Below are 25,000 nucleotides of genomic sequence, written 5' to 3'. Positions count from 1 at the left end.
ACAATTAAAGTATTATTTGACGCTCAGGAAAGAAGGGAAGGAGGGTTTAACGTTTTGAGCAGAGCTCTTCGTCGGAAACAAAGGAGAAGGAAAGATCCTGAGAAGGGAAGACAGAGGAAAAAAATATTTTTGCTGGTGGTGCTCAAGAGAACACATGTTAATTTATTACATTAACCCTGGTAGGATGAAGGCAGAGTTTGTTTTGTTGGATTTGAATTACTTCAAAGCATTTTGTTTGACACTGTAATAGTTCTGCCAACCCAAAACATGATTCCTTTTTGTTAATCTTGTTTATCTCTTAAATAAGTCCATTCATTTTCAATAATTAATTGAAACAGATTACTGACAAGGGATTAATTTTACTATTCATTGTGAAGGAAAATGTCATTTATTGACAGATTATTTTAACCAGCAGGACCTATGAATATTTCACGGAATTAATGGTAAATTTATTTGGTTATTTCTGAAAACTTTATCCAAAGAACCTGAAAGTGAAGTCTGTGCGTCATCTGTATGGAAAGATAATCGCTCATCTGCTACTCACTGAAAAGTAAAACAAATTGGAGTACGATGATTACTTACTCTTTTGCTCTCTTTTACTTGTTTCAGTCATTTGACTGTGGCCATGCTGGAGCACCGCCCTTAGTCGAGCAAATCGACCCCAGGACTTATTCTTTGTAAGCCTAGTACTTATGCTATTGGTCTCTTTTGCCGAACCGCTAAGTTATGGGGACGTAAGCACACCAGCATCAGTTGTCAAGTGAAGGGGGGACAAACACAGACACACAAACATATACACAGACACATACCTATATATATATATACATATATATAACGGGCTTCTTTCAGTTTCCGTCTACCAAATCCACTCACAAGGCTTTGGTCGCCCAAGGCTATAGTAGAAGACACTTGCCCAAGGTGCTACGCAGTGGGACTGAACCCGGTACTATGTGGTTGGTAAGCAAGCTACTTACCACACAGCCAATCCTACACCTTAATGCACTTTATATATACACTTTATATACTTTGTGTGCAATTTTATAGACTTAAAACACAGAACTCATAAAATAAATATTCGCTCTTATTTTTCCATTTTTCTCATAACCAAAACAAAATATTTCCCGTATGTATGATACAACCTTTAGTTAAATTGCATATTTCTGCCACATAAATAAGTGTGAATATTTCATAGAATTGCACTTGCACACCTGTGTTAAGTGATAGATGATATAAAAATCTTAGTTCAATTTTAAAAAAATATACTTTTCACTATCCATGCACCACTGCCACCTCCACCATCATCATCATCATCATTTCCCTTTCCCCACTCTCTCTCTCTCTCCTCCTCTCTTTCCTCTTCTCTTTCTGCTTTTCTTTAACTTCACCATCAGAACATCACCCCCCTGCTAAAATTATATTTTTAACTCTTCTTTACCTTCAACTAACTTTTTAAACCACGTAATAAATATTACATTCCCCCTACCACATGTCATGGATACTCTTTTTCTCTCTCCTTCTTTCTGTCTCACTCCTTTGCCTTATCCTCTTTTTCTCTCACTTTTTTCTTTCTCCTCCCTTTCCCTTCAACTAATCACTTAAAAGCATTAAAACGACATTCCCTCTTCCTCACATCATGGACACTTCTCTCTTTCTCTTTTTCTCTCTCCCTCTTTTCTTTCTCCCTCTTTTTCTCTAATCATGTGAAAGCATTACCAACAGGCTAAGTAACACAGTGACAAGCAGAATTATTATAAGATTTGAAAGCAATGACCACTCAGTTTTCTTGCTGATGTTCACATCATCATCATCATAGTCTTTTGCATCCTTTCTTATATATATACATGAATATATATATATACATATATATACATATATATACACATATATATATGTATATATATGTATATATATATATATATATATATATATATATGTATGTATATATATATGTATATATGTATGTATATATATATGTATATATGTATATGTATATATATATATATTATATATATATATATATATATATATATATGTGTGTGTGTGTGTGTGTGTGTGTACATACACACACACACAGTGTGGTGTAAAGAAAATAAACATTAAGAATTATCAGGGTATATATATATATATATCTGTGTGTCTAAGCAAACATAGTGGAAGTGGTTTGTTTCGGGTATATATGAATATAGAGGTGTGGTTATATGTGGGGTGTGCAAGTTTTGTGTTGTCCGCAGTGTGAAAGAATGTATGTGAGAATATGAGAGAATGTTCAAGGGAATAGAAGTAATGATAAAGTACATGAGACCAAAAGAGACAGGTGGAAGGTGCACTTAATGTATGTGCAAGTGCATAACAGAAGCACATAGTGGTGAGAAAACATTTTTTGGTTCAACAGTTGTCATGAGAACAGAACTTATCAGGAACTTATAAGGCGGTGAGTTGGCAGAATTGTTAGCACGCTGGGCGAAATGCTTAGTAGTATTTCACCTGTCACTACATTCTGAGTTCAAATTCCGCCAAGGTTGACTTTGCCTTTTGTCCTTTCGGGGTCGATTAAATAAGTACCAGTTACACACTGGGGTCAATATAATCGACTTAATCCCTTTGTCTGTCCTTGTTTGTCCCCTATATGTTTAGCCCCTTGTGGGCAATAACGAAATAAGAACTTATCAGGATGCAGGAGTTGTATGGAGTTACCTTCTCTTAGATGAGCAGCTAAAAACCTAATGCACCTCATCGTTGTCCATTAGGGTGTCATTCGATGGCCTTCTTATAGAGGCAATTTTCTGACATGCTAATTAACTTAATTACTAATTAACCCATAGGCAGGGCTGTGACAAATCAGAGTAGACTGAAGAACAATAGCAGGCAGATGGTGGTTCCACATTCCTTAAAAGATCAGAACTGCCAAACCAGGGTCCCGCTACCAAATACAGTTTTAAATTATTTCCAGAACAAGAATGTGATAATAGTTTCAAATAGAATAGTAATTATTTAGAATTCATTAACATAAAAGAAAAAGTATTATCTTTAAAAAGTAAAGTCAGGTGCCACATCAAATTGGCTGTTCCATTTTTTAACAAAGAGGGACAGCTTAAACTAAAAACTGGAAAGGCTTGAAGTCTGTAAAGAGAGAGAAAAAATCATGGAAAATACACAACAATGGTAAAATGTCTATACAAATTGATAGAATGTCTAACAGATGGTAAGAAGTGTCCAAGAAATTGGTATATTCCATGAAGGAGATGAACTCACTGGTATTAAATAGGGTGAAAAGCTTGATGTCATTCATGTGGAGCAGAGGAAAAAATGAAATTAAACACGGATGAATAGGACAAATAAGGCACACACATATTATGAATTATTATGGATGTCTGGGCTAAAAAAATTACTGTGTTAAAGGAATAATAGATCATATGAGGAAAAATAGGTTTAATTCATTCAATACAAATTTATTGTTCTTTAATGTGAATAATATAATAGACAGTGACTTAGATTAATAAATTCATACTCTAACAAATGTATTGAGTAATTTTCCAGTTGAATGCAAAACTGTTTTTATTATACCATAGAAACATACATCAATGTGTGTGTGTATGTGTGTGTGTGAGTGTGTGTGTAGTAAAGTCATTAAAAAGTGTATAGTGAAATTGCTGTGAGGAGTGAAAAATTCAAAGTTTCAGACAGTTCTCCTTTCCTTCTGTGTTAATGTATGGAGGGGAAGGAGAACAATTAGAAAAGAAGAGTTTTGAATGTTAACTGTGGAAGCAGCAACGTTTTGGATGGAACTGTAGCTTTTTTTCATTGATTTTATTCTACAATATGAGTCTTGCTGATTCAGAACAACGCCAGCCTCTATGGAGTCAGTTTTATCAAATATAGGTAAATATTTATATATGCATAAATGCGTATCCATTTTTGTGTATGTGTATACACGAAGTAGAAATTTTTTATCAAATAAAATCTTCAGATAATGACATATTTTAAATAATTAACTTATTCCCTACTGCGTCATTAAAAAAAATTATTTTCTGAAGATTTCTGTTATAAAGAAGTAGACTAACATCTATGTTATTCTCTGAAGATGAATTAACATAATATAACTCTCTCTCAATTTTCTTTCCTGTTTTAGGGTTTGTATCCAGAATCCCATGGAATCACAAATAATGTGATGGTAGATTCCAAAATCAAATCCAAATTTGATGCCAACAATGTTTCTTCAACTTTAGACCCAAGATGGTGGCAAGGAGAACCAGTAAGTTTTTATTTCATTTTTGGGGGCAAAATCGTTAGATTGCCAGGGAAATTGCTTAGTGGCATTTCGTTCGTTCTTACATTCTGAGTTCAAATTCTGCTGAGGTCAACTTTGCCTTTCATCATTTCGAGGTTGATGAAATAAGTACCAGATATACACTGGGGTTGATGTAATTGACTATATCCAGAACAAGAATGTGATAATGGTTTCAAATAGAATAACAATTATTTAGAATTCATTAACATAAAAGAAAAAGTATTATCTTTGAAAAGTGAAGTCAGTCGCCACATCAAAGTAGCTGTTCCATTTTACTACTAGTTTAACCCCAGGCAGATCTTCTGCCAGCTGGTTAACAGTGCAACATTTTACTCTTTATATGCAATATATATTGCAAGCAGTGAGGAGCAAACCACTACCATCCTTTAGCAGATAACAGGATCACAAGATTGACTCAGTTTTGAGCTATTTGGCTCATCCGCAGTCGCCAGTAGCTGGTTGCCAGAGAAATGACCAGAGTCCACTCCAGCCAGCAATATATTGTAAACAAAGCAGTGGTGCCCCAGCATGGCCGTGGCCTTCGGGCTAAAACATTTTTAAGGATTTTAAGGATTTAAAGCAACCATCAGTCACTGATTTGCAACAAGTAAAGTAGCTGGTCGTTAAACCTCAAGAAGAGATCAGAGTGGTAACTATACTAAAAAATATAGTCAGTCATCAACATCCAAGTGGCTGTTCCACGATACTATTCTGGCTGTCGCTCAGGTATCCAGGTGTGCAAAACTCAGGATGAGCCAAATAACTCAAAACTGAATCAGTGCTGCAATCCTGTTATCTACTAGGTAGGTGTTTGCTCTCCCTGCTAACGATATATCTTTATATATGAAAGAGAAGTTGTGTGTCTGTCTCCTACGATTTAGATTCCTAACTACTCCCACATTTTGCGGTGCAGTGTAACCAAAAGCGGGTATCTTATAGTCGTGATTCATATCGAGCCCTTCTGGGTATTAGTGTGCGTCTACGATGAGTCTATGATTTAAAAAAAATTTACTATCATTTTTTCCCATTTTAATGCATTTTTTTGCTATTATATAAGGGAAGTAACTCTCTAAAAAAGTATTATTAAATCTCAGAACGTAAAAAGCTACAGTAACACCCCCCCTTTGTGGTTAGCCATATTGAGATGGCTATTATACTTTACATCTCTAAAAATGCTTATATAGTTATTTCCCTTACAAACCCGAGCAACGCCGGGCGATACTGCTAGTTTTGTATATAAAGGATGCAGTGTTGCACTGATAACCAGCTGGCAAAAGATCTGCCTGGGGTTAAACTAGTATTAACATGGAACTTCCACTTTACTAGCAACTGACTTTACTTTTAGTATAGTTACTACTCTGATCTCTTCTTCAGATTTTACAGCTAGCTATAATTTTTGATTCTGAAATAAATTTCCAGTTATATTGTGAGTTAATAAAACAATAATATTTGGCTCTGTCATAAAGTGCAAACTATAGATACTGATACTACATATATTTATGGAACTTTTTATATTCTCCATAGACTATAAAAAAAAACAATAGTTTCTGATCTCTACTTGATTGTCATGTGACTTGATCTCAGATCATATATTGAGCTGATGCAATTTCTTTTTGGTAGAGTCAGGATAGTTATTTAAATCACACCCATATGAGGTCTGAGCAATATTTATCCAGACTGATGCCATAATAACAAAGCTAAAGCACACAGAGTGAAACCGCTCAGCAGAGATTGACCTTGAACTCTGCTGTGCATGCACACTAAGTTTTAACATTCTAGCTCACTTCTGTTGTTTACAGCTGTGCTTGGAAGGAACGTGTGTAGCGTGTGATCGTCACCTTGACCATGACAGAGAAAGTTGTTGTGGTGATACCTGCTCAAAGGCCTACACAAAGTTGCAGAAAGTGTATGGAGAGGACTGTATGAGCGGCACACAAGTGTACAGGAGGTTCAGATGTTTCCAAGATGGCTGAAAAAATGTCAATATTGATGAACATTCTGGGAGACATACAACCAGCAGAACTGAGAAAAACATTGCAGATGTGCATGCAGCTGTGAGGGGAAATCGTTGAATCATCATCCATGAGTTATCAGAGGATGTGCAGATTAGTTACGGTTCAGTTCACTCCATTATCACTGAAGATTTGGGTATGAGACACGTGTCTGCCAAGTTTGTGCCAAAACTGTTTTCAGCTGATCAAAAAGACACTCAGGTTTCAGTTGTACAAAATCTCCTTGATTGAGTTGAGAATAATGAAAACTCTGCTTAAGCCTCTGAGCAGGTAACACTAAGCTTTTGACAAAATTTGATGCAGATTCTCAGCTTAGCTTTCTCTGTCATGATCATTGTGATGATCACACGCTACACACGTTCCTTCCAAACACTGCTGTATACAGCAGAATTGAGCATGGCTGAAACAAGTAAAAAATCAAAGATATGTATCACAATAGAAATACTTATATTATTTAAGATTTAAGAAAATTTTCAAAAAATATCTTGTCTTGTAAATTTTTGATTCTTTGTTTAAAATCTTACATTTTATTTTATGCCTTAAATTTATTTGTTGTTGCTGTTGCTATTCAGATTTGGGTAAAAGTAGGCCACAAGAAAGCAATCTCTTTTGGATGGCCAGGTGCAAAAGTCAACATTTCAGGTAAGAAGAAATAAATCAAACTAAACCAATGTCATTTTGTTTTCTGGTTTACAAGAAAGTTTTTTGAATTAGAAATATACCTCTTTTTTCTCTTTTCCTTCCCCCTTCTTTCTTTTCCTTCCCCCGTTTTTCTTTCCCTTTCACCTTTTTCTTTTCCTAACCCCTTTTTTCTTTTCCTTTCCCTTTTGTTATTTTCCTTCCCCCGTTTTCCCTTCCTCCTTTTTTCTTTTCCTTCCCCCTTTTCTATTTTCCTTCCCCCTTTTTTATTTTCCTTTCCCTTTTTTTCTTTTTCTCTTTTCTTTTCCTTCTCCCCTTTTCTTTCCCTTTCACCTTTTTCCTTTCCTATCCCCTTTTTTATTTTCCTCCCCCCTTTTTTCCTTCCTCCTTTTTTCTTTTCCTTCCCCCTTTTTTCTTTCCCTTTCACTTTTTCCTTTCCTACCCTCTTTTTTATTTTCCTTTCCCCTTTTTTATTTTTTTTCTCCCATTTTTCTTTTCCTTTCTCCCCCTTTTTTTATTCATGGCTTCATCAGAGGATTTGGTATAAGTCTTGTGGCTTGGGAAACAGGTGTAATAAAGTCTTTTAGGTTATCCTATGACCAAAGAACCCAGTTTGAATGCTGGCTGAAGATGCCTAAGGACCAAGTGATGGTGCAAAACTGGATGATAGATTAAACCTATTACCTTTGGTTCTTTCACATGATTTCTATTTATTCAATTTCACGTAGAAAAGGGTGACAAGCTGGCAGAATTGTTAGCATGCAGGGAAAAATGCTTGGCAGCATTTCATCTGTCTTTACATTCTAAGTTCAAATGCTGCTGGGGTCAACTTTGCTTTTCATCCCCAAAAATGTCATTAAAATAAGTACTAACAAGAGCACTCAGAGAGTGCAAACCTCCGCCAAGGCAACACCAATGTCCTCTCAATGATTAACCGGAGAGGATTTTTAAAATGAGAATATCTTTATATATAAAAGAGAGGTTGTGTGTCTGTCTCCTACGATTTAGATTCCTAACTACTCCCACATTTTGCGGTGCAGTGTAACCAAAAGTGGGTATCTTATAGTCGTGATTCATATTGAGCCCTTCTGGGTATTAGCATGCGTCTACGATGAGTCTACGATTTAAAAAAAATTTACCATCATTTTTTTCCATTTTAATGCATTTTTTCGCTATTTTATAAGGGAAGTAACTCTCTAAAAATGTCTATGACGAGTCAACGATTTAAAAAAAATTTACCATCATTTTTTTTCCATTTTTAATGCATTTTTTTGCTATTTTTTGGCTCTAACTCTCTAAAAATGCTCATATAGTTATTTCTCTTACAAACCCGAGCAATGCCGGGCGATACTGCTAGTCTGAAATAAACTTGACTGCTCTCACAAACGAGAATACTTAAAATGAACCTAACAGGAAAAATAATCCAGAATCCTTGTCCAATACCGGATCGATCCCAAAATCTAATCCGTTTGTGCCAGTTATGAGGCCAAACATTCTTGAAAGTTTCATCTGAATCCATTCAGTGGTTTTTGAGATATCTTGTCCAAGGACAAGCAAACACAACTGGAAACAATACCTCTACCTTTGCTAAGGCAGAGGTAATTAGAACCTGGACACGATGTAATTGACTCATCCTCGCTCTGGAATTGTTGGTCTTGTGCCAAAATTTGAACCTAGTTTCATGAACTAGAGGACAGCAAGCTGACAGGAGCAAAATGCTTAGCGGCATTTCATCCATCTTTACATACTGAATTCAAATACTGCCAAGGTTGACTTAGTCTTTCATCCTCAAAAAGATCGATAAAATAAGTACCAGTTGGACACTAAGGTCGATGTGATTGATGCACCCCTCCTCCAAAATTGCTGGCCTTGTGCCAAAATTTGAACCGAATTTCATGAACAAGAGTTTGATCAATCTGAGACTATAATAGAAGACACTTTTCCAATGTGCTAAGCAGTGGAGATGAACCCAGAACCATACAATAATGATGCAAAGATCTTAACAGCACAACCATCTGAGTCCATTAAGTTTTAATACCAACATTAATGCCATTGCAGCAGAGATATAATTAATAATAGATTTAAAATTCATATTATGAGATCATTACTAAATCTTGCTTGGCTCCATTTGAGATGATTTGCTAACAAAGATTTATAATTATATTCTCATTACTATAAGTGACTTGCACTCTGAAGCCCCTGTTTTCAGTGCAGATAATATATTGCGCAGAATTAATTCCTGGCCCTGGCTCTGGTTCTCTGATACAAAATCCTCATGCCTTAAAATGTAAATATTCAAACTAAATTCTTTCATCTTAATCCTCATGCCTTAAAATGTAAATATTCAAACTAAATTCTTTCATCTTAATGTAGGAACCTTTTTATAAGTTATGTTTCAAAAAAACAGCTTAATGAATGTTATGTAAGACTCTCAGAAAAAAAACTTTAAAGAGCTTTACTGAGGTAAATTAGAGAGGTTTCAAAACAAGAGGATTCATGTTGTATACTTTATAGACAGTTCCGTGTTTATTTACAGGTAAACGTACCTGAGAGTTTGATATTCATCAGATACGTTTCTTTATTAGCCACACAGGGCTGCACACAGACGGGACAGATTACAAAGTAGAGCTTTTCTTTTTGGGGGAGACAAAAAAAAACAAAAGTGGGTTAGGTTTTCGATCAAAAGGGATCGTAAAAGGGAAAGAAGAAAAAAAAAGGGGAAAAAAACGATCAATAGGGATCATGTATCACAGTGTCATAGTTTAAAGTGTAAAGGGGGAAGCAGATAAGGTTTATCCGTGAGAATAAAAGCCTACAGAAAAGACCACAGTTACCTTGGTCAATGATGTTACATGTTACCACATTTGTTTGCAATTAGGTAACCCTCTGTTTTAAATTTTCTGGGTTCATAGGATTATGCTCTCTGATATTCATCAAAACATAAATAGCACATAGCTCAAATGTAATAAGTGGTGGAACATTCAATGACAAATAATAAAGAACAGTTTTAAGATACAAATCAGTAACTTAATACAGTTATCATAATGAACTCACACAAGCATATATATACACTCAGTCATACATACATTCAAGCATACATGAATACATTAGTATACAATTCTACAATAACATAACTATGTCAGAAATTGCAGAAATAGTCATGTACTATACAATACATATGCATACATACACATCATCATCATCATCATCATTGTTTAATGTCCGCTTTCCATGCTGGCATGGGTTAGACGGTTCAACTGGGGTCTGAGAAGCCAGGAGGCTGCACCAGGCTCCAGTCTGATCTGGCAGTGTTTCTACAGCTGGATGCCCTTCCTAATGCCAACCACTCTGAGAGTGTAGTGGGCGGTGCATGGCTTAGTGGTGAGTGTTGGACTCGCGATCATAAGATAGTGGTTTCAATTCTTGGACTGGGCAATGTACTCTTACTCTTTTACACTTTTACTTGTTTCAGTCATTTGACTGCGGCCATGCTGGAGCACCGCCTTTAGTCGAGCAAATCAACCCCAGGACTTATTCTTTGTAAGCCTAGTACTTATTCTATCGGTTTCTTTTGCTGAACCGCTAAGTTACGGGGACGTAAACACACCACAAAACATTTTATTTCATGTTGCTCCAGTCCACTCAGGTGGCAAAAATGAATATTCTTGCAGTAGACTGGCATCTTGTCCAGGGGAAATATATATACACCACAGAATCTAGGAAACCAGCTTTATGTGTCTATACAACTCAAGACTGAGCTTCATCCTTTTTTATACACATGTATGCACACTTAACCTTGAAAGTATGCATTCTTTCCAATTAACGACTTTCAAGTAGGTTTAGTTTAAAACCTTGTCTTCTGCATATATTACAGGTGTAATTCCAGAGAAGTTTCCAGACAGGGAAAAGTAAGTTCAGCTTTCAAAGATTTATTTTGAAATATTTTTGACAATCTTAAGGTATTTTCTGTGAGTATTCTTGAAGAATAACTATTCAGTCTAATTACTTAATGAAGGATCTAGTTTTTTTTCACATGTTAATTATATGCTTTTGTTTGCAAAAAGAAATTGGCAAAGGGATTTGGTCTTTAATGGGATACTCTGAGTTCTTATTGTTGGAGAGGAAAATGCTAGTAAGTGCTTGGGAATACTTTGTTTCAGTTTTGTTCAGAACTAACATCACAAAAATCTCTAAATGATTCAAATGGCCAGTGGTTTTCCAGTTTACAATTGAAGCAAAACAGAAAGGAAATCAAAATAGAAAGGCAATCTCTTTGGTGTATTCTTTCTTTGTTCTGTACAAGCTCATCACAAATAATATATCTTTGAAAGAGATTTGTCATTGGATTTGGCTAATCAAAGACAAAACCTGAAATCTCTTATTTTCTGCAAACTCATATGTAATTATATGTGACACTAGGAATAGAAAACTCAAGCAGAAGGAATGGAAAATTCAAGCAAAATAAATCAAACCAAATGAAACAAATACTTTTTTTTTTGAAAGTCATTCTATGCTTTTGTTAGTTAGGTTACTAGTCATTGCCATATTCATTTGTTTTATATTTTTTTATAGCCATTTAATCTGTTCATGCCAGTGTATCTTCAGTATTGTATCTCTGCAGATGTCTGTCTTAATTCTTCAGAATATCTATTTACAGTTTGGTCATTCATGGCTAAAATTTCTTCATTCAACATTTTTTTTTTGTATACCCCTCACTGAGTATCTAAATTGGTTCTTATACTCTTTTACTCTTTTACTCTTTTACTTGTTTCAGTCATTTGACTGCGGCCATGCTGGAGCACCACCTTTAATCGAGCAACTCGACCCCGGGACTTATTCTTTTTATAAGCCCAGTACTTATTCTATCGGTCTCTTTTGCCGAACCGCTAAGTAACGGGGACATAAGCACACCAGCATCGGTTATCAAGCAATGCTAGGGGGACAAACACAGACACACAAACACACACACGCACATATATATATATATATATATACGACGGGCTTCTTTCAGTTTCTGTCTACCAAATCCACTCACAAGGCTTTGGTCGGCCCAAGGCTATAGTAGAAAACACTTGCCCAAGGTGCCACGCAGTGGGACTGAACCCAGAACCATGTGGTTGGTTAGCAAGCTACTTACCACACAACCACTCCTGCGCCTATACATCACATTTTATCCTTTTTTTCATTATCTGTTTTATCTACCATCACTCATCCAGCTAACATCACTCTCCTCTGGTTTATCACATATAATGTTTACTAATACTCAGTGAAGGCACATAGCTCAGTAGTTAGAGCAACAGACTCACAATCATGAAGTAGTGAGTTCGATTCCAGGTCGGGCTGTGTGTTATGTTCTTGAGCAAGACACTTTATTTTCCCATTGCTCCAGTTCACTCAGCTGTAGAAAAGTGTTGTGACATCACTGGTGCCAAGCTGTATCGACTTTTACCTCTCAAACAGTTTTGTGTAAATTTGATGAGATTCTCTTGTTATTTTATTCATTCTTCCAGCAAACATATTTCTCCTCATGCATTTTGAGTATTGAAAGTGTAACAGATTCAGAATATTTTCTGAGAATATGCAACTTTCAAGTCCTTTTCAAAATTGCAGCCATTTAATGCAAAATGTTTGGCAAGTTCTGTTGAACAACTGTTATTTTGTCTGATGTCATATCTGTGCCTATTAAATCTTTTGCTTAATTGTTCTGTTGCACAAACAAAATCATCATCATTACTATTATCATTATTATTATTATTATTATTATTATTATTATTATTATTAGTATTAGTATTATTATTATTATTATTATTATTAGTATTAGTATTATTATTATTATTATTATTATTATTATTATTATTATTATTATTATTATCATATGAAGGTGCATGGCTCAGCGGTTAGAATGTCAAGCTTACGATCGTGAAGTTGTGAGTCCGAATCTCGAACTGGGCTGCGTGTTGTGTTCTTGAGCAAGACACTTTATTTCACGTTGCTCCAATAAATTCAGCTGTAGAAATGAGTTGCGACGTCACTGTTGCCAAGCTGTATCAGTCTTTTCCTTTCCCTTGGATAACATCAGTGGTGTGGAGAGGAGAGGCTGGTATACATGGGCGACTGCCAGCCTTCCATAAACAACTTTGCCCGGACTTGTGCCTTGGAGAGTAACTTTCTAGGTGCAATCCCATGGTCATTTATGACTGAAGGGGGTCTCCTCATTATCATCATCATTATCATCATCATCATCATCATCATCATCATCATCATCATCATCATTATCATCATCATTGTCATCATCATCATCATCATTATTATTATTATTTTTATTTTTATTATTATTATTATTATTATTATTATTATTAGATCTCTTCCAACGAAATTAGCTATGTGGTATATTGTGCAACAGTTAAAATTCCCACCTGTTGTCCAGCCTCACCTCATCACTTGGTACATTGATGATTTGGTGAAGGTCAGTGAAACTTATGGTCCAGACAGTCCTTTGGTAAGTTGGAATTTAATTTTTTTTCTTTGGTATTGCTGTTTACTTAAATATTTGGTATTGGAATTTGATTTTCATATAGTTCACAGTATTCACTCCCGTCCACCACATCTGCCACTCCTTCCTCTCATGCCCGCTCATTGGACCATTCACTATGTCACTAGTTGAAAACATGCCATAGATCAGTCCTTCTTCGTCCCACTGCTTCAATGTCCCTCTCCAGTGACTCCTGTGATTCTGGTCAATAGAGTTTCTAAGTTTTAAGAACAGAATTAGAAAGGAATAGAATAGAGATAGGTACAGGTGTGACTGTATGGGTAAGAAGTTTGCTTCCAAACCATATGTTCTTGGGTTCAGTCCCACTGCACAGCACAGCAACTTGGACAATTGTCTCCTACTATACCTTTGGGCCGACCGAAGCCCTGTGATTGAATTTGGCAGATGCCCATCATCATCATTTAACGTTCGCTTTCCATGCTAGCATGGGTTGGACGATTTTGACTGAGGGCTGGCGAACCAGATGGCTTCACCAGGCTCCAATCATGATCTGGCAGAGTTTCTACTGCTGGATGCCCTTCCTAATGCCAACCACTCTGAGAGTGTAGTGGGTGCTTTTACATGCCACAGGCACAAGGGCCAGTCTGGTGGTACTGGCAACAGCCATGCTCAAATGGCATATATATATGTATATATATATATATATATATATATATATATATATAGGGGGAAAGTAAGAAGAAAAATAAGTGAAAATGCACATTGGAAATCAAAAAAAGTAAAGGCTTTTTATGAAAAGTAATGATAGATATATACGATTAGATGAACTGAGGTAGGAATAAAAGTAATAAAAGTCATTATTGTGAACTGTTAAAGAGATTTAAAAGCATACTGGTTTCGTAAATTTACTAATCATATATATATATATATATATTTACACACCTAAAGATACACACACATGTATGTGTGTGTGTGTGAGTGTGCGTGTGTATGTGTGTGTATGTGTGTGTGTATGTGGTGTGTGTGTCTGTGTGTACCACTTTCTTGACATGATAGTTATAAATGAGAGTGTCACTGTCATACAAGCAATGTCGTTCACTTCCAGTCTCCTGTGAAAAACACATCTGGTTGTGGGGAAATAATACCTTGCTGGAGAACAGGTGAGGGTTGATGACAAAAAAGGTACCCAGCCATAGAAAATCTGTCTCAACAAATTCCCTCTGATCCATATAAGCATAGAAAAGTGACCATCAAACAAGAATGATGATGATGATAATAGACACTGTTTCCTCAATCACCTTTTATCCATTGCTCCTTTGTTTTCATCTCTGCTGAGCCTTTTCTGCTGAGTGCTGGCTAAAGCCTGTGTGTTCTGTGATTCAAGTAGATAACCAGCTAATTATATATGCTTCTATCTACATGCAGTCCAGTCATTCATCTGACTAAATGCTCCCTTCTCTTTGCTGTTACAAGAAGCAGTCTATCTTCCTCATCTAGCTTATTATACCCAATGGCCCCTGCTAGGTGTTAAGGAAACTCCAAACTAATAGACAACTGGATCAGCTGAAGTAAACTTTTTTTTAGAACACCATAGTGCAGTGCTCTGCAACTGGAATGCCACGGCACACAAGTGTAACCTGGGTATAATTTTTTTCTCTATACTCTTAGTTATATATTTAGTTCAGAAGGCGGTGAGCTAGCAGAATCATTAGCATGCTGGGCAAAATGTTTAAGTAGTATTTCGCCTGCCTTTAAGTTCTGAGTTCAAATGCGGCCACAGTCGACTTTGCCTTTCATCCTTTCGGGGTCGATAAATTAAGTACCAGTGAAAAACTGGGGTCGATCCGTTTGTCTGTCCTTGTTTATCTGTCCTTGTTTGTCCCTTCTGTGTGTAGCCCCTTGTGGGCAGTAAAGAAATAGGTATGCTGTAGGAGTGACTCTATGACCACATTTTTGAGAAGTAAGCTGTTTAGCCACACAGCCACCCCTGCCCCTATGCCACATCTATAAACCACAAATACTTCTACTGCTGAGCCACAGAAGTCACAGAACATCATCCACATGGTTGAAGCCATTCAAAAATTGATAGACATCTTGAAGTGAATGGATCGACTGTACAAAAACACACACACTCACTAAGAAAACTTGGTGCAGAAACGAGAGAAAAAATGAATTAGCATTGGTTTATATTTAGTTTGAAAACCACAACAAAAAATAGAACTGCTATGTTAATATTGGAAGAACTCAAGTGGATTGTGGACTGTAATCAAAAATGCATTTCTCTTTCCTGAGCTACAATACAAGCCAAAAAGTTTAAGTAAATTCACAGTTACTCTTTTACTCTTTTACCTGTTTCAGTCATTTGACCGTGGCCATGCTGGAGCACCGCCTTTAGTCGAGCAAATCGACCACAGGACTTATTCTTTGTAAGCCTAGTACTTGTTCTATCGGTCTCTTATTGCCGAACTACTAAGTTACGGGGACGTAAACACACCAGCATTGGTTGTCAAGCGATGTTGGAGGGACAGACACAGGCACACAAACATATATATATATATATACATATATACGACGGGCTTCTTTCAGTTTCCGTCTACCAAATCCATTCACAAGGCTATGATAGAAGACACTTGCCCAAGGTGCCACACAGTGGGACTGAACCCAGAACCATGTGGTTGGTAAGCAAGCTACTTACCACACAGCCACTCCTATGCCTATAAAAATAATAATAATAAAGTTGTGAAAAATAATAATAACCAAAGCAATATAGAAAAACGTTTCATGTAAGTGCTGGCTGGTTTAAAACAACTTGAGAATACAATTCAGCTGCATAAATTTTTTAAAAATTGTTCAGTCATCCAGTGCTAGCAATTAAAGTACAGAAATGTATCTTATATTTTGTTGTTAAGAAAATATTTGAAGAAGTGGTATATACTAAACAGCAAATATTTAATATGGTTGAAGTCAGGTTATTTTGGAAAAGAATGTTTTCAAGAAGTTAATTCCATTGCCGTTACTATTATGTATTTCTTAGGAAAGGATATAAGAAAATTGGTAACATTACGAAGAAGCTAAACGACTAATGTTATACTTATGTCAACAAAAGGAAAGCGACTAATGCTTTTACTGCTTATGGATTGCATGTATTCCTACACAAAGGATGATATTTCTTTGCTCGAATCAAGAGCAGTAAAGCTGACAAGATGAAAGAAGTTGTGCATCACTACTTAACTGGTTAGAAATCACAGTTAAACCTCTCTTAAATCACACCTATTTCAAAGAAAGGATATATATATATATATACATGCCTGCATAGAAGGCAGATGTTAAATGATAATGATGATGATGATGATGATATATATATATATATATATAACATAAGGGGGATCAGCCATCTGAATGTGGCTAGGGACAGGGCGGGGTGGTGGGTGTGTTACTGATGCATTTAGCCCCAGGCGATCATCAATGTCACCAGAAAGGCTGACACCATCTCGGTGTCCTTGCCAGCCTGCAAAGGGAGATCAGCCTCCCCGAAGATACGGATACTACATACGGTCCAGTTTCGAGGTTATTGCCTCTTGTCAACGCATGGCAAGTACCGTTCTTCGTTGAGGGACTTCCCCTCTCGCTCAGAGATTTATTATTGTTATATATATATATATATATATATATTATATATATATATATATATATATATATATATATATATATTGAAAAATTGAACCAAAGTTCTTTCATTACAAGATCTCTAAAAGCTGCATACATACAATGGGCTTCTTTTAGTTTCACTCACAAAGCTATAGTAGAAGACACTTGCCCAAGGTGCCATGCAGTGGAACCGATCCCAGAACCATGTGATTCAGAAACAAACTTCTTACCACATAGCCACACCTGCACCTATGATATATATGTGGTGGGCTTCTTTCAGTTTCCCTCCATCAAATCCACTTACAAGACTGTGCTAAAGGAGACCCTGAATGGGGTGAAGAGTGCTACCCGTTTTCCTTAATGATAAATCCATTTAAAAAGAAAATAGATAAAAGTCACTTAGCATTATTTTCTTCTGAAAAGCTTGCTTTAAACAAAACCCATTAAAGATTATCTACTTCACCTAATTTTCCATTACTGCTTCAGCATTGCATTTCATTTCTGTATCTAGCGCCGTCCAATCAATAGGAATAAAACTATTAATGAACAGTCTTCAACACATTGTCATAGCAAACAAACAAAAAAACGACAAAAACATATTAATATTAAAGAGAAAACAAAAATAACCTGAATAAGAAGGAAAAAATGGAAAATAATTTTAAAAAACTGTTTATTAGGTTTCTTTGTTCTCTGAAGCACTTTGTGCATATTTTTCATTTGCAGAAATTGTGAATCAGCTCATATGAAATTTATATATTCAGTTGTTTAAAATACTACATTTATATAACATTTATATAACAAAGTAAATGTCTACACGTTATTTTTGAATCCTTTATGATCTCTCTTGAGACTACCCGTTATTTTATTTCGGTTGTTCTCTTCTCAGACATGTGTCATCATATTCACAATTATATGGCAGAGCTGCCTCTTTTTTTGTTTGTTTGGGAATATAAATCTGATTAAGGAATGAAGAATTAACAATAAAAACATTAAAAAAATGTATTCGTTCCAAAAAATCCAAAAAAAACCTATCCAATGCAGCACTGCTGTTACAAAAAGTTTAGCTTACGTTTGTCTGGTCTGCAGCCAGTTTTATCTGTTTCCATTTGAGGTGATTTAGACCATGTCAGATGCTTGAAAGAGGAAGAAGTTGGAGGAGGAGGAGGAGGAGGAAACAGGAGAAATAAATCATAATAATGGCTTCAAAAGTGGCAAACTGGCAGAATTGTTAGCATGTCGAATGAAATGCTTAGCAGCATTTTTTCTGTCTTCAAGTTCTGAGTTCAAATTCTGCTGAGGTCGACTTTGCCTTTCATCCTTTCGGGGTCAATAAAATAAGTATCAGTTGCATACTGGGTCGATGAAATCAACTCATCCCCTTCCCCAAAACTGCTGCCTTTGTGGCAAAATTTGAAACCATTATTATTATTATTATTATTATTATTATTATTATTATTATTATTATTATTATTATTATTACTATCATTATTATTATTACTATCATTATTATTATTATTATCATTATTATTATTTATTATTATTATTACTATTATTATTATTATTGCTATTATTGATATTATTATTATTATTATTATTATTATTATTATTATTATTATTATTATTATTATTATTAGTTGCTTTAAGGCAGCAAAATGACTGAATCATTAGCATGCCAAACAGAAACTGATAGAATAAATACCAGGCTTAAAAGAAAAATAAGTACTAAGGTCAATTCATTCAACTAAAAATTCTTTAAGCTGGTGCTCCAGCATGGCCACAGCCAAATGACTGGAACAAGTAAAAGATAAAAGGTTAAACATCTAATTAAAAATGGAAGAGATGAACTTTAGAATCATTTCTGGAATTATATTAATTCTTAATTAATGGCAATTTTGCACACAGACTGCCTTCCTCAGAGAAATTCTTTCTACCCGAGGCACAAGGCCTGGAATTTTGAGGGAGGAGGCTATTCAATTAAATCTACACCCAGTATTCAACTGGTACTTATTTTAACAGCCTTGAAAGGATGTAAAGCAATGACAATCTCAGTGGAACAAAATTATTTCTACTCTAGGCACAAGGCCCTCTTTGGGCCGGTTTCCCAGTTTCAGTGGTGTAGAAATTCCCCACCTGGATGGGACACCGCTCCGTCGCAGGATTACTCATTTTTGCCAGCTGAGCGGACAGGAGCAACGTGATATGAAGTGTTTTGCTCAAGAACACAGCGCATCACCTGGTCCAGGAATTGAAACCACAACCTTACGATCATGAGTTCAACACCCTAACCACTAAGCCACGTACCTCCACCTCAGTGGATCATAATGAAATAAGACTATTTTATAAGCCTTTTGTCCAATGTGCTAACAATACTGCCAGCTGGTTGCCTTCCTTCTTCAGAATAATATGATGGAGAATGATCAAGTTTTTTTATGAATAATATATTTTTATATACCCAGGCCTATTCCCCATTTTTTTAGGAGTGGTAGCAACAACAAGACACACACCAAGCATTCCATTCATTTCCCAGCTCAAACAGGCAAACCCCGTTCTTTGTTCAGGTCAAGGCATAGAACACAACCCCCAGTATCAGCAGCGGGACCTGACAGCATATGCTGGTTTACCCCCACTGCATCACGCTGGTTCTCTACCCCTTTGAGCAACATCAAAATTCACTCATCTGTCCACAAACACTCTCCAAGCTTTCCTATCATTTATAAACTCTCTTGCTTCTCTCACTCCAACACCTCTAGCCACCAAGGCCTTCCTCACTCCATCCATCCACACAAACTGAGATCTGCTTCTGGTTCTGCTGCTTACCACTTCTGCCTTCATCACCCTCCTTACCATCCGGTCCTCATCCATCCTTTCCATGTGGCCGAACCCCCTCAACATTCGTCTATCCATTTTGGTGGTTAGTTTTTCTCTCATTCCTGCTCGCCCTTCACACCTCCTCATTCCTCATCACCTTCACACTTTCTCATTCCTCATCCTGTCCATCCATGTCACACCAACCATAGTTCTCAAACATCTCGTCTTTATAAATAATGTAAAAACGTTTTTGCAACTTATAAGTGTTGTATTGTCTTTTCGGTGCAACAGATCAATTGCAGTAAACCTCTTGAAAATGCTAGCTATGGAGCCCGCACAGCAGATTTTTTAATTTTTTGCTTGTTTCAGTCATTTTTGACTGTGGCCATGCTGGGGCACTGCCTTGAATGGTTTTAGTCAAGTGAATTGACCCTGTGACTATTTTTTTTAAAGCCTGGTACTTATTCTATTAAAACTTGCCAAACTGCTAAGTTTTAGGAACATAAACACACTGACACTGGTTATTGAGCAGTAGCAGGGAACAAACAGACACAAAGACACACACATGTAGATATATATATATATATGACAGCTCCTTTCAGTTCCCATCTACTAAATCCACCTACAAGGCTTTGGTCAACCCATGGCTATAGCAGAAAACACTTGTCCAAGATGCCATGCAGTGGGACTGAACCCAAAACCATATAGTTGAAAATCAAGCTTCTTACCAGGCAACCGTGCCTGCAAAATCAGGATAACAGTGACCCATCTGAGAAATGAGCCCTACGAGGGGGAGTGGCCATTGCACTGGATGTCACAGGGCATTCTCCATGGCAATGCTTTTGCTATCTATCATATCACCGAGGTGTGGCTAAACATGCCATTTGTTCTGGGGTGCACAACCTGTTACTCTGTCCCCACCATCTTCTACTGCTTAATTACTCCCACCTCTTTTCTTTTTCTGTTTCCTTGGTGACATAGTTATGCTGGCTTTTTTCTCGATAATTTAATCTCTTATATTTTTAACATTTCTTTCTTTTCTTCCAGTAAAAAATATGTTCTTAATAAAATGTACAAATCAAAAAAAAAAATTAAGTGGCTGGTACTTTATTTTAACTAATTACATTGTTTTAAACTAATGACAAGAGTCCAACATCATTTTCATTTATAAAAAAAAAATCAAAAAGATTCTATTCTGCTGTTATATAATTTGACAAAATGTCGCAATTATGTGCCTCCCCTTTTGACAGCCATCAAACTTCTGATAGTGACTTAATCAATTGATCGTTATTATCTTGATACAGCTGTCAAAACATCCTATCATTTCTTGTATGGTATTTTATTATATTCATTATTTATAGCCATGATAATTATAATTTAGTGATAAAAGAATACTTGTACTGAAATACGTAGTGTCCCCTGGTGGCCAATTAGTGTAAGGGAGATAATCATTTCTAAATGATTTTTGGCAGGATTTGAAGTTTGAAATTTTAAATCAAGGAACAAGGAAGAAAGCATGATTGCATGGTAAGAAGTCTGTTTCCCTACCACATGGTTCTGGTTCTGAGCTCAGTTCCTCTGCATGACACCTTGGATGGCAAGTGTCCTCTGCTATAGCTTCTGGCCAACCTAAGCCTTGTGAGTAGATTTAGTAGAGGAAAACTGAAGGAAACCCATCTTGTGTGTATATACATACATGTATGTGTGTGTGTGTGTGTGTGCACGTGTGTGAGGGTACATGGCTGAGTGGTTAGGGTGTTGCACTCACAATTGCATTCTTATATTCTTTCATTCATTTCAGTCATTTGACTGTGGCCGTGCTGGAGCACCACCTTTAGTCGAGCTCATCAACCCCAGGACTTATTCTTTGTAAGCCTAGTAATTATTCTATCGGTTTCTTTTGCTGAATCACTAAGTTACAGGGACATAAACACACCAACATCAGTTATCAAGTGATGATGGAAGGACAAACACATACACATAAACACACACACATACACACACACACACACACACATACACAAACTACAACGGGCTTCTTTCAGTTTCCGTCTACCAAATCCACTCACAAGGTTTTGGTCGGCCCAGGGCTATAATAGAAGAAACTTACCCAAGGTGCCATGCAGTGGGACTGAACCCAGGACCATGTGGTTGGTAAGCAAGCTACTTACCACACAACCACTCCTATCGCGATTTCAATTCCTAGACTGGGTAGTGCATTGTGTTCTTGAGCAAAACACTCCATCTCACATTGCTCTGCAAACCCTTTGACACCTGATGTGTGGTACACAGTGTACCTGTTCGGGCAGCATCAGTTCTCTATGAATAAATCACCTGTTGCAGGTAGTTCAGCAAGAAATTTCAGAACTATCATTCTCAGACTATAAGATACTGCCAGCATGTATGTGTGTGTATATGTATGTGTGTGAAAATCTATTCGTTATGCTTGCTCCCCACCACCACCACTTGACAACTGGTGTTGGTTTGTTTACTTCTCCATAACTTAGCAGTTCAGCAAAAGAGACTGGTAGCATCAGTACCAAGCATTAAAGAGGAGAAAGTACTGGAGTTGATTTGTTTAACTAAAACCCTTTATTGCCCCAGCATTGCCAATAAGTAGAAGATAAGAGATATTATGGTTATCTTAAAACTTCTAGTCTTATGTAATCCTGTACTCTGCCATTTCATTCTTATTAGAAATCAACAGTATGATATAACCTGAGGTAAATATATTAAACTAATTAAATCATTTTAAAAGGCAGGACATTTCTTATAGATGGAAAATAATTACAGTCTGGAAGACATTTACGAAATGCATGTTTTCCATCTCTTGTGATTTTTTTATGTACTGCATAATGAATGCATAAAGCATTTAGTAGTTATCTCCTCTTCAGCAACAGACACCGGAAAGGTAAATGCTGCATGCTGATACAAGAGACAGGTCCCACTTATAATATTCCCATCACTGTTCGATGATTGGTTGCACTGTTCAGTGGTTCACCATAAATAAAATACAGGTGACAGCACTAAGCAATGACATGTATGAACACAAACTCGGTACCAGTTCAAATATGCTTGAATTATTATTATTTGCAGTAAACACTGAAAATCCTTTTGTTTTAAAATTTCAAAGATTTAAAGTGAATAGCATTTCTTCTTACAATGAACTGCTTTCATCAAAGGACATTTCCATTAATAAAGCATTATTTTCTGCAATTGTAGACTCATTCAACTGCACAGAGCATAGAGAGTTTTTGAAGAATAGCTATGAATTGATTTTCAATGTTAACAATCATTTCATCAATACACTGCTATACTATATTATTGCCAGGAGCTAATGTTTTTATAAATTCAGTTGGATCTTGATGTATAAGTGTTGAAATAAATTCTTTGAAAGAAGGTATTATCAAAACTTCTCCCACTGTTTATGGTTAACTGTGATGGACAATAAACTACATTTAATCCAAATTTTTCCTTTAAGTTTTCTTTCTTCAATGGTGCAGTTATTGAAGAACAATTATTAAATCCTTTGTACTATTATTGAATGTATTCAAGAGGCTTGTCTGTCTCTTTTGTATGTTCTGTAACAAGTTGTTCTTGCAATCAGCTTAGTTTCATAGCTTTGTTAGAAAATATCATACAACATAGCAAATTCACCCTCCACTGTCGGTCCATTCTCAGACTAGAAATTGCAACCATTTAGATATATAACACAAGAAGCTCTATAAACTTTAACCATTCTATCATCAAATGAAATTGAATGAAACTGAAAGGAAATAAAAATTCATACTAAGAAACTGGATTGTATTAGAAGGTTAACAAGAACACGGCAATTTCAGTGAATTGTAAGTTGGTTATGAAGCTTTTTCCTAACAATGTGGTCTTGAGTTCAGTCCCACTGCACAGCACTTTGGGAAAGTGTCTTTGACTATAGCCATCAAAATTTCTGAATTAATTTGGCAGACAGAAACTGAAAAAAGCTCTTATATATGTCAACTTCTACGACTGACTTCTCTATAATAGCATCAAAGAATCATATAAGAAAGTATTATTGAAACTGCCTGATGAATAATCGTGTGAAACTCTTAGTAAAAGTTTGTGGAGATTTTTTCCCACTTTAATAAATAGCATATTACTCTGCCTTTGGTATTCGAGTACTATTTTTTTCCACCTTCTTTTGCATCTATGGGCTTACTTGTGTGTGTGTGTCTGTGTCTGCCTGTGTCTGTGTGTGTCTGTGTGATCATCATCATCCTTTAATGCCTCTTGTTCATGCTGGCATGGGTTGGACGGTTTGGCAGGAGCTGACAGCTGGCAGAAACGTTAGCACGCCGGGCGAAATGCTTAGCGGTATTTCGTCTGCGTTACGTTGTGAGTTCAAATTCCGCCGAGGTCGACTTTGCCTTTCATCCTTTCGGGGTCGATAAACTAAGTACCAGTTACACACTGGGGTCGATGTAATCGACTTAATACCTATGTCTGTCCTTGTTTGTCCCCTCTGTGTTTAGCCCCTTGTGGGTAATAAAGAAATAGGTTTGCAGGATCTGGCCAAACTCAAGTTGCTTGTTGTGGTAAGGTTTCTATGGCTTGTTGTCCTTCCTAATGCCAACCTCTTTACAGAGTGTGTCAGATGTTTTGAACATGCCACTGGCACCAATATACTTATGCAGCACCATCCCGAGTGCATTTCATGTGGCACCTGCACCTGTAAAGGACTAGCCTGTACATAGAGATCACAATAAAAAGCACATTCGAGTGTGGTCAATGCCAGTCCCACTGTACTGGCTCACGTGCCAGTGGCACATAAAAAGCACCATTCAAGCATGGTCAATGCTAGTATCACCTGACTGGCCCTCATGCTGGTGGCACATAAAAAGCACCATTCAAGCATGGTCAATGCTAGTATCACCTGACTGGCCCTCATGCTGGTGGCACGTAAAAAGCACCCACTACACTCTCGGAGTGGTTGGTACTAAGAAGGGCATCCAGCTGTAGAAACCTTGCCAGATCAGATTGGAGTCGGTGCAGCCTCTGGCTTGTCAATCGTCAGTCAAACTGTCCAGCCCATGCCAGCAGAGAATGTGGACATTAAACAATGATGATGATGATGTT

The 25,000-nt window shown here is 36.5% G+C and overlaps 1 protein-coding gene across 1 annotated transcript in view; it reads left to right on the top strand.

Annotated features, from left to right (window-relative positions):
• Positions 1–25,000, top strand: part of LOC115223464 — a 332,103-nt gene that overhangs the window by 124,085 nt on the left and 183,018 nt on the right. Inside the window, exons 6-9 of the mRNA XM_029794052.2 lie at positions 4,130–4,252; positions 6,873–6,942; positions 10,814–10,847; positions 13,300–13,438. Coding sequence (XP_029649912.1) covers positions 4,130–4,252; positions 6,873–6,942; positions 10,814–10,847; positions 13,300–13,438 — 366 coding nt within the window. The remainder of the gene's footprint in view (positions 1–4,129; positions 4,253–6,872; positions 6,943–10,813; positions 10,848–13,299; positions 13,439–25,000) is intronic.

This window comes from Octopus sinensis, linkage group LG23, assembly GCF_006345805.1.
Source record: "Octopus sinensis linkage group LG23, ASM634580v1, whole genome shotgun sequence".
Classification (NCBI taxonomy): Eukaryota; Metazoa; Mollusca; class Cephalopoda; order Octopoda; family Octopodidae; genus Octopus; species Octopus sinensis.
Note: the sequence above shows the minus strand (reverse complement) of the source record. Positions and strands in the feature narration are given on the sequence as shown.